Source organism: Camponotus floridanus, unplaced genomic scaffold (assembly GCF_003227725.1).
Source record: "Camponotus floridanus strain SB8 unplaced genomic scaffold, Cflo_v7.5 scaffold37, whole genome shotgun sequence".
NCBI lineage: Eukaryota > Metazoa > Arthropoda > Insecta > Hymenoptera > Formicidae > Camponotus > Camponotus floridanus.
The window spans coordinates 1,167,044-1,176,921 of record NW_020229514.1 but is presented as its reverse complement, the minus strand read 5'-3'; the positions used below and the strand labels follow the sequence as shown (position 1 = coordinate 1,176,921).

The 9,878-nt window shown below is 26.0% G+C and overlaps 2 protein-coding genes across 3 annotated transcripts; both read right to left on the bottom strand.

The window, feature by feature from the left end:
* Positions 1-676: 676 nt before the first annotated feature.
* On the bottom strand, positions 677-2,959 carry LOC105253280 (S-adenosylmethionine mitochondrial carrier protein). Its single transcript, XM_025411072.1, has 7 exons — positions 2,607-2,959; positions 2,441-2,532; positions 1,999-2,155; positions 1,768-1,877; positions 1,261-1,501; positions 1,017-1,155; positions 677-865 (listed from the first exon to the last, which is right to left on the bottom strand). The coding sequence occupies exons 2-7, from the start codon at positions 2,504-2,506 to the stop codon at positions 739-741; spliced, it is 840 nt and encodes a 279-aa protein (XP_025266857.1). The 5' UTR covers positions 2,507-2,532; positions 2,607-2,959; the 3' UTR covers positions 677-738.
* A 2,181-nt stretch (positions 2,960-5,140) lies between these two features.
* On the bottom strand, positions 5,141-9,253 carry LOC105253235 (UPF0183 protein CG7083). Of its 2 annotated transcripts, XM_011261117.3 has the most exons (8): positions 8,940-9,253; positions 7,853-7,935; positions 7,461-7,688; positions 7,104-7,313; positions 6,849-6,998; positions 6,098-6,262; positions 5,574-5,750; positions 5,141-5,470 (listed from the first exon to the last, which is right to left on the bottom strand). In XM_011261117.3, exons 1-8 carry the CDS (start codon positions 9,001-9,003, stop codon positions 5,273-5,275), a joined length of 1,275 nt encoding a protein of 424 aa, XP_011259419.1. In that variant the 5' UTR covers positions 9,004-9,253; the 3' UTR covers positions 5,141-5,272. The 2 variants fall into 2 exon arrangements, with proteins under 2 accessions (XP_011259419.1, XP_011259420.1); XM_011261118.3 differs by lacking the exon at positions 7,461-7,688.
* Between the last annotated feature and the right edge of the window lie 625 nt (positions 9,254-9,878).

Here is a 9,878-nt window from a genome sequence, read left to right as displayed (position 1 = left end):
ATATTTCTTTAACCAAAATTTAATTATAAATCTCATTTTTATTTTATAAGCTCAATTCTGAATATTGATGTTGAATTGAAGACTTGTTAGATAGTTTTATATGAAATTAAAAATAATAAAAATGAAGATTTAACTCTTAAGATATCAAGATTTGCTAAAAATATTAAGTATTCAAAATACTGCACTTAAATTGTAAAATAAAATGTACTGATATTTCAATATTTGTTTTTAAGAGATATTTATTCCAAATTGGAGTTAATAACATTGTTCAGATAAATGCATAAATTGTAAATGCAAATTGCTACAAATTAATACTTATTACATTAGTATCAGTATTTCTGACTGAATTGTTTATGATTGTTTCTATGAAACAGAGTATTTCTCTATTTCAAAAAAAATTTGTAATATATAACAAATACAAAAACAAGGTAAAAAAATATGTAGATATAAAAAAGAATAATATAACAATTGTATTTTTATAAATTATATTCAAATAAATGGGAGTTATATATATTATATTAATTAAATTATTGCACATATTGTTATAGGAATCTCAGAATAGGAAAAATAAATATTATATTTTGTATATTGGAAAGAGAATGAAAATTTATATATATATATATATATATATATATATATATATATATATTCATATATATATTTCACATATTTCATATGTTACATATTTTAAATAGCAATATTCCCTTTTGTGTAACTTTTTTGTAACATTATATAAACTTACGTAGTTATTTTAACATTGAAAATACTTTCTGTAAGTAAGCCTCTTGCCTTTTCATAAACTCCAAAGAATATAAAACCCCCCAATGTAATCCATGTTATTCTTGGTCCGAGACCGGCAAATAATCTATGATATTAAAGCATTTAATTCTTATTTCATAAAGATCTTATTTCATAAAGAGATTACCAAGAATATATCTATTAAGTAAGGAACATTTAAAATATTTGTCAATTTTTTATTATAGAGAAAAACAAAATCACTAATTGTAAATATTTACCCACGAAATCCGTTTTCTATATATGTTTCATGAAGTACATTTAGTATTGTCAGTTGTGATGAGAGCATGGTTTTGTTAGCAAGCATTATCCTCGTTTTTGCAACATCCAATGGAGTTGTAACAGTTGCAGAAATGCTTCCTAAGATACACAGATATATATACACATTAAATATACAAACAGGTCATTCTATTTATATGATAATTTATTATCCTATTCTATATATTTATAATATAAAATAAAAACCTGAAATTGCACCACAGATTGCACTTTCCATTGGATATATTTCTCTCTCAATATAAAAACTATAAAACTTCTTCAAATATTCCCATAATGGAAACTGTACTATACTAAAAGGTGTGTCTCGTAATACTGTACTCCAATATCCACGGTACAATAACTTAAGACCAAGTGATTCCTTATCATATATGAATGCTTGTTTTCTTTGTTTCATGACTTCCACTGGAACTCGTATTAAACATGCTACCTTTGAATATAAAATAATATGATTAATATACATAATTAATATGACATATATAAGTATTTTTTTTTACAAATAAATTAATTAAATACAAACAAAAAACATATAAAGTATATATTATATAATTAAACGATTATTTAGTATATTTTATTTAGTATATTTTATTTTAGTATTTAGTATATTTTAACTTTGAATATAAAATTGTATCTATATATTAAATTTTTTTTTCAATTTTTAATTAGTAAAGGAAATAATAATTATTAAAATAGCACCATTTCTCCTAATGTTGCTGCTCCCATATGGACTATTGTATAGTACTTTGCAGAAATCTTTGGTTGCATTATAGTTTTAATTTCTTCATATGTTAAAAAGAATAGCGCAGCTAAAATAAGAGAGAAAATATATTAAATATATATATATATATATATTTAATATATATATATATATATATATATTTATTTATTAAATTTATATATTTATTAAATTTTAAATCGGACAAACACCTGTTGGTGCTGAACCAACTATGACTGGATAAATTCCTCTATAAAGACCTGTGAAACCCCCAGCCTTTAAAAATCCTTGTACAGACTGCAATCGAGTTTTCAATGTATCTATTGGGAATAATGTAATATCCACAAATGTTCCCGCTGCACCTCCTGCCTAAATAAATAAGTATTATATAAATATATAAATATTTTATTTACTATTTTTATATTTGACATTTTCACAATCATTTTTATTATTATTTAATAGATATGTTCTTATGATCTAATCATTAAAAATATAAATATTAGTAAATCAATAGTTGAGTTATATAACAATTTTAATTAGTCCTATTTCTAATATATTTATTGTATTCATATATGAAAGAAAAATTTAAAATATTATTTGTGAATATTACATGTGTAATAAAAATACATTGTACAAATGCAATATTTTGCTTACAACAAGCGAAGTAACAAAAACATTCCGCACGTTCGTTCCTTCTTTTCTTCTTTCGATATTCGTCATTTTGTTCTTATGCTAATTATTCTTATCTGTAAAATATAACTTTTGCGTTGATTAATGTAATGTGGCTCCATTGATTATGCAAATTGTGTGAAGAAATTACTTTACTCTCGATGAAATGTAATCTACGTATATATATTTCGGGAATAAAAGAATATATAATGTTTTCTTCGTGATTATAATAAGAATTATAATTTCTTTTATAATCTTTTTTTTTAATCTCCAGTGTTCAAGTGAATTGCACGATATTATGGATTATCATGAGATTATTTCTTTTTTTTTACTGAGGTGGAGGATTTAACGTCATCAACCAATTTTGTCTTATTCGATTTTTTAGACACGTGAGATTATTTCTCATTATATCGAGGTTAGAAATCTATCAATCATATCTTTTTGGGTTATGTTTGGGCTACTCTTTGGGTTATGTTCGAAAATATATCCGTAGGAATAGAATAATGTTTGATTGTCCAATTAGAACAAAAAAAAGCAAAGATTTCTCTCTCTTGATAGGTCAATCAAGTGCTATTCTATCCGAGTAGATTTTCGAACGCAACTCTGCTGTGATTTTTCGCGCATGCGCGAATACAACGTGGTCAAACGGGACGTTCCCGCGAAAATATGCAGTTGTGGAAAATGTAAGCGCGAAAGTTTAGTGATGCGTGGTCCAAAATAACTTATAAACTTTTTGTGAATGTACAAAGTTATAAGAGAAATTTAAATCGTTAATTCGACTTCTGTCTGTAGGAACGAGATTGAGAGAAAGCTTAGCTCGAGTAAATAGGTGAGCTCCATAATCAATTGGAACATCTTTAATCCAAGTGTACATCGATATTGATACTGAACACGTGGATACAAGCAAGTTTGAGCTGGTTAAGTGAGTACGAGATTCTTACGATTCATACGTGAATTTCATTACATTCTACTCAACTTTGACGATCAACGAGAACAAAATCAAAATGCGAATTAGATTCAATCTAATAAGAATCTGATGAAAATCTAATGAGAAGTCGAAGAATTAAATTATCCATTCTTTTCTCATCGAACGTGTTTTTTCTAAGTGATTAAAACTGTATTATTAATTCTCAATTGTTGTTTTGAAAAAGAACAAATTTGTGAACAGATTGTCGTTTTTGAAATAGTTCTTTCTTTTCTTCATTCAAATGCTGACAGCGAACAAATATTTTCTATTATAATGATAAAAAAAATCGGAAAAACTATTTAATATCTATAGAATGAGATGTTTCTTTTAAATTTTTATATATTTTTTTTAAATACTTGTTTTTAGCAATTTTTCTTCCTTTTTAACAAATCTATTCTGACATTATATTTTTGCTAAATGAAATATTTTGAGTATCATCTCCATGTGTTTTATGTAAAGTAATTTAATGTGTTTTATTTCAACATTCTTTCCTTTTTTAATTTATCTTCTATTTTTTAATAAATCAATTAAATATAAACTATTATATTTTTTTTAATTATATTCATATATGTTAATAATATTTATAAAATTATATATGAGTATTAATAATACAATTTTTTAGATATTTTATTGATATTAAATTCTATTTCACACACATTTATCTGATTATAAATTCTCTTATTATACTTTTTCATAATATAAATTAGCTGAAATGAAAAATGTCCATTTATGACTTTCAAGAAACAATAAACAAATACAAATACAATAAATATTTTTATTATATTATATACACAATTTTATTATATTTTTGTTAAAATTTCTTGTTAATTAGTAAATTATATCTGAATGTGAATTGTTAAATGGATATCTGCAATTTTATATAAAGAAATAAAATCAATAGAGTGCAAAGTGGACATAATTCTAGTTTCTTCCGCCAATTTCTCATATATTAAGTAATAATTGAAGATTCTTAATATCTACACATATCGACTTAGCTTGCATCATAACATCGAAAACGAGAAAATTATTATGAATCACGCGCAATAATTCATGTAGATTGTGATGAAACAAATAAATTTTTTAGTTTAACAAAATAGGCTTATATGATAAAAATATTGCTATTCTCTATTTGTGTACAATATATTTATCATAAAAATATATAAAAATAATTGTGAAAATGATTCAAACCTCAATGTTATTGTTCTGTACATAATATGATTAGATAATTTAAATTTTACAAATCTGCTTTGTATAATGTATTAATAAAGATAGTTGCATGAATTTTAGTTGCAAAAATTCTGATATTTTCCTTTGCATTTTGCTCGCTTTTGCCATGTCAACATGTCTAATATAAGTATCAAAGAATTCTAAGATTATTTGCAGTGTTATAGTATATTTTTAGCCTTATATTATGAATGTCAACAACACACTTGTTATACCACATGTTAGCATTTTTCTCTTCATTACAGTATAAAAAAATTTATTATAGGAGAATTGAAAGTTGACTTATCTCCTTATTTTATCTAAGAACATAATATTAAAAATTAAGATTGTTAATCATAAACAATCTTTATGATCGCGATTAAAAAGATAATATCTTCTATAAAAGTTGTATAATATTTCTCATTTAATTCTTTCCATTTTTGTCTTCTTAATTAAAATATTTACGAATATTTCAATTGCAGATATATATATGTATATATATATACGTCCGTTTTTTTATCATAATTATACAATTATAACAAAAGATGGAAATAAACCATGTTATTCTTATTTATATGTTAAATATGTAAAATTCCGTTATATTTCGGAATCGATCTTAAAAGATAATTAATATTATGTGTAAATTATCATGCTGTTCTGTATAAAGTTACACTTGCAATATGTTGATTCGCCATAACTTCAACAATCGCATCTCGTATACCATAACAAAACGTACAACCAAAAGGATTGGTTGTATTTGTCGAAGATGCACGATTTAATACTACAGGACGCGCGCTCGCTTTCAATTGTTCACTCACTCTATCCCATTTTGTGTAGGCAGTGATCTAGAAACAAGATTAAGATTCATTTATTGATCGATAGCGTATATAAGTACATCTAATTGTAAAAAGAATTTTAAAAATATTATCTATATATATCTATAATTACCGTAACTGGAGAAGGAGAAACATCTATCAGTTTTCCCGATTCTGCGGAATTATTTTCAGGCGGCAGAGTCAAAGAGAATTCACAACGGTGATATATATTAAAGTTATAATGTCCTGGATAATTCGTGTGAAGCACAAACTTTTTTATACATTGAGTTTTTGCATTGAACAAGATATCCTGTAAGATATATTTGAAAAAAAATTTTATGTTACGTGTAGCGAAATTGATAAATCACAATTGTGTGTGTGTGTGTGTGTGTGTGTGTGTGTGTGTGTGTGTGTGAGTGAGAGAAAGAAAGAATCGATTAAATTCTAAGTCTAAAATTTAAGTAGTAATTATCTATATTTAAATAATAAAATGTCTATATTTATTTTTCGCGAGATTGAAAGAAAAATTAATAAAAAAAAAATAAACAGCATTTCATTACTTTTCATCGAGCAATAACTAGTCTTTAGTATTATCAATTTGTAATATTGTTTTGATTTAATTATAAAAAAATCATTTTATCGAAAAGGTATACTTACCAAACCTAACGTGAAATAATTGTAGAAAAAATCTGATCGTCTTATCTTGTCTCGTTTATGTGCGTGTGGACTGTGGATACGCATTTTATCCTCAGCTTTGTAGAATACCCTAGATGGGGCACCAAGTGCGCTTAAGACGTCTTCGCAAGTGTCTCCAAATAAAACCTAAAATCATAAATCATAGATTAAAATATATACATAATTATTTTTATTTTAATATTTTGTTGTGATAGAAATGATAATCAATTAAAGATGAATATTTCGTATGTCGAGAGAAAGATAAGCAAAAATTAAAAAAAATAATATTAAATTATGCTGACAAAAATAAAAAAATTTAGTGTAAAAATTAATTTTTTTATATATTATTATGCACATTTGATTAGTATACTGATAACCCTTTTGGAATAAGATAAGATTTTTCAGTTTGTGGATTAATAAATAAGTTTTGATCAGCTTTATTGTTGAAATCAAATGTAAAATACATGTAAATTATATATATTTATTAATCCAGGATTAAAAAAGAAAGTTTTCAATATAGTTTTCAATATAGTTTTACTAATCTATACTGTCAAATGTACAGGACAATATACATGAAATATTTATTTTTATGTATAGTATATAAAAATTATTTATATTTTATATTCGTGCGTCTAATAATTATAATTTAATTGTAATATGGAAACAATTAAAGTACTATATTATTTTATCTCCTACATAAAGAAAAATATATTAATAAAATATAAAACATTACCTCTTTGGTCAGACATCGTTTTTTCGGCTCCAGCAATGCTCTCGTCCCACAACTACCTTCAGTAAAAAGATGTAATCTAAGTCCTCGAGTTCGTGTTTTATCTCTAATAATGTCAGCTTTTTCCAAATATAAGTTATTGTGATAACAGACCTATTCAAAAACATATATTAAAGATACACCTTATCATTCGTTCGATAGTTTTGTTTTATTTTAAAAAATGATAAAGAGATAATCAAAGTCTAGCTATATAATTACAAGTGGCAAAGGTGGTGGTGGTGTTTTTGAACCATGTTCTTCGCCGCTACCACCCGCAGGCATATTCCCAACGTAAATCGCAGTTTTCGCGACCAAAGGAGAAGTGCCATTAGGAAATTGTAACGAACCTAATCCATGGGCATAACCAGGTTGAAATTTCGAATCGATTGGAAAATAAAATGACAGTCCTCGAAAATTCAATACAAACACCTGTAATCGTTATTATAATGAATAAGATTATAATGAATGTCATGTATATATAAATATTATCGAATGTGTATGTGTGATAAATCTATTCGTAATTTTCTATGACTGTATATTTGTATAATTAAATTTAAAAAAATAATGATTCTATACCTGTTTTTCGCTATCATAAACACCGGGATGAGTTGCACCGAAAGAATGTTCGATCTGTTCGATCGAAGGTAATACCTCGGGCGAATTAAATGGCAAGCCGCAATATTTCAATTTTACTAATTTCATGTTATAAATTTCAATTATCTTAAGTCTTTGTACAACGGGATCGAATATAAGCCGAATGCCATCGTGTGGTAAATTTATTACTAGATCTACATCTAATGGATTCTGCAAATATACATAATACTTAATAAATTTATATTATCTCATTATAATAGAGATAAAAAGAATATTATTCATGCATTCTAAAACTATAAAACATCCAATGCATAATTTATGTGTATTATGTACATATGTAAGTTTTATATATTAATAAAACATCGAATACTTACAGTATCACTATAAAGTACTTGTACTCCTCTTATAACACCAACTTGAGATTGTATTATTGATACCGACTGAGAAAAATGCATACCTGTAACATAAGTATATTTAAAACTTGGAATTTTAATTAATTGAAGATCTGCACATTTCTTATTGCATTCTTCATGTAACAAAAAATCTAGCATATAAATTTTATATGAGGTAATAATGTAAAAAGAAGTGAAAAAAAATTAAAGAAGCATGTAATACAATATCAAAAATGGACAAAAATATTTGCCATTAGGAAAAGTATTTATAAAAGTATAAGCGAAACAACTTTAATGAAAATACAGGCAATTTATTGTAACTTTAATAGTTGTTTTGTATATACAAATCATAATATATTGTGTGAGCATAGATTAATCTGAAATAATTATCTTATCTATAATTATAATCTTTTAGACTAATAATGTTAAGCACATACAAAAATTGCAATGAAATAAATAAATATGACACATCAATGCTTTGGTTCATACATTTGACTTATACATTTTTAATTGATTTCGAAAGAGAACATATTGTCAGTATTTTTACTATTCATTTTGCAGATTTATTGGCTTGCGACATTTCCTGTATATATTTACGCAATATGTTTATTCGTTTATTTGTATATATTCTCTGATGTAATAGAGTATCAAAATATGCCAAAAGAATTATATATATTTGAATACATATATGTATATTGCATATTAAAAAAAAAAGAAAAAAATAACTCTCATATTTTTGCTATCGTTCCTTGAAAATAATTAAATGTTTAATATTGAAAAAAAAATAGAAATAAAATGGAAATAAAAATAGAACATAGACACGAAGTCTGAACGAATTGTATATATACAATGAAACAAAGACTAATGTCTACAATCGATATATAAACTGACAGACTACGATCAACCGTATGATCGTTCATGCTCTGTACAATACATACTTTATTGATTCCTTTGATTCGATCGAATAAAATCTAGACGAAAAATAGACTTTTTTTGCGCATCATGCAAATCATAATAAATATACACACTCGTGTCGCTCGTTCTTTTGCGCTTGCGTTTTATCACTTGCCTAAAATAAATTCCCATTGCTCGCATCCGAGGGATCTCTCGGGCACCACTTCGAGTTCCAACATATTATCGCTTGTTGCTGCCTTTACTCGAAGCGATCGATAAACAGTATTTAGGCAAAGCGACACGCGATATGTCAGAAAAGAACTGCGCGTTGTTTTTCGTCTATCTTAACATATCGCTCGATTATTATTCAGCAGACAGCTATATTGCACAATCACATCCCGAACAATGAAGCTCCTTCGCTGTTTCCCGACTCCTTTAGCTCTTAGCTTCTATGACTTCTACAGTTGGCAAACAGTCACTAAACAGCTGATGTGCACCGTGGAATATGCGTAAACATCTAGATGCGACATTCGATTCACTAAAATCTATGAGTCATCAAAAATAAAAGAATGATTCAGTTTGTAGAAAAGAATACATGCTAGATGGGATCACTATTTTTGTCAGAGATTCATTAATTAATACTATTTGATATCATGGCCAAAAACATTATATTCATTTCTATTTTACGAGCTGAAAAAAGTAAATAACTTACAACTATTTCCAATTTCTCATTGTTTAAATTAACAAATAAAATTTCTAAACATTTTTCTTCGAAATTACGTGACACTGTGTCACTTTTATTGCTAAATGTCTGATGAGAAATGTATTTTTAATTCAGATAGTATGATATATAAAAAGAGACGGAAATCCAATCAAAAATATACCTCTCTCTTTTTAATTCTGGCCCTGATTTTCTATAGGATACATCTGCTGCTCGCGCATGCGCAAAAAAAGTAATGCTAATCATAGCTGCCAATTCAATCACGAAGAACAAGAGCAGTAATCAGTACTCAACAGTAACAAAGGAATATAAAAATGTATTAGGCATAGTATATGGCCTCTCTAAGTTCCTGACATTAGATAAATAATAACGACATAGTAGTTTTAATAATAT

What these genes read in the sequence shown, in the direction of transcription:
- LOC105253280 (XM_025411072.1), bottom strand. Translation starts at nt 2,506, where the DNA reads ATGACGAATATCGAAAGAAGAAAAGAAGGAACGAACGTGCGGAATGTT. An exon ending in TTTTTGTTACTTCGCTTGTT is followed by an intron (nt 2,156 to 2,440) that starts GTAAGCAAAATA and finishes TTATTTATTTAG; the next exon opens with GCAGGAGGTGCAGCGGGAAC. An exon ending in AGTTGGTTCAGCACCAACAG is followed by an intron (nt 1,878 to 1,998) that starts GTGTTTGTCCGA and finishes CTCTTATTTTAG; the next exon opens with CTGCGCTATTCTTTTTAACA.
- LOC105253235 (XM_011261117.3), bottom strand. Translation starts at nt 9,003, where the DNA reads ATGTTGGAACTCGAAGTGGTGCCCGAGAGATCCCTCGGATGCGAGCAA. An exon ending in AACGATGTCTGACCAAAGAG is followed by an intron (nt 6,263 to 6,848) that starts GTAATGTTTTAT and finishes TTATGATTTTAG; the next exon opens with GTTTTATTTGGAGACACTTG. An exon ending in TTTCTCCTTCTCCAGTTACG is followed by an intron (nt 5,471 to 5,573) that starts GTAATTATAGAT and finishes TCTTGTTTCTAG; the next exon opens with ATCACTGCCTACACAAAATG.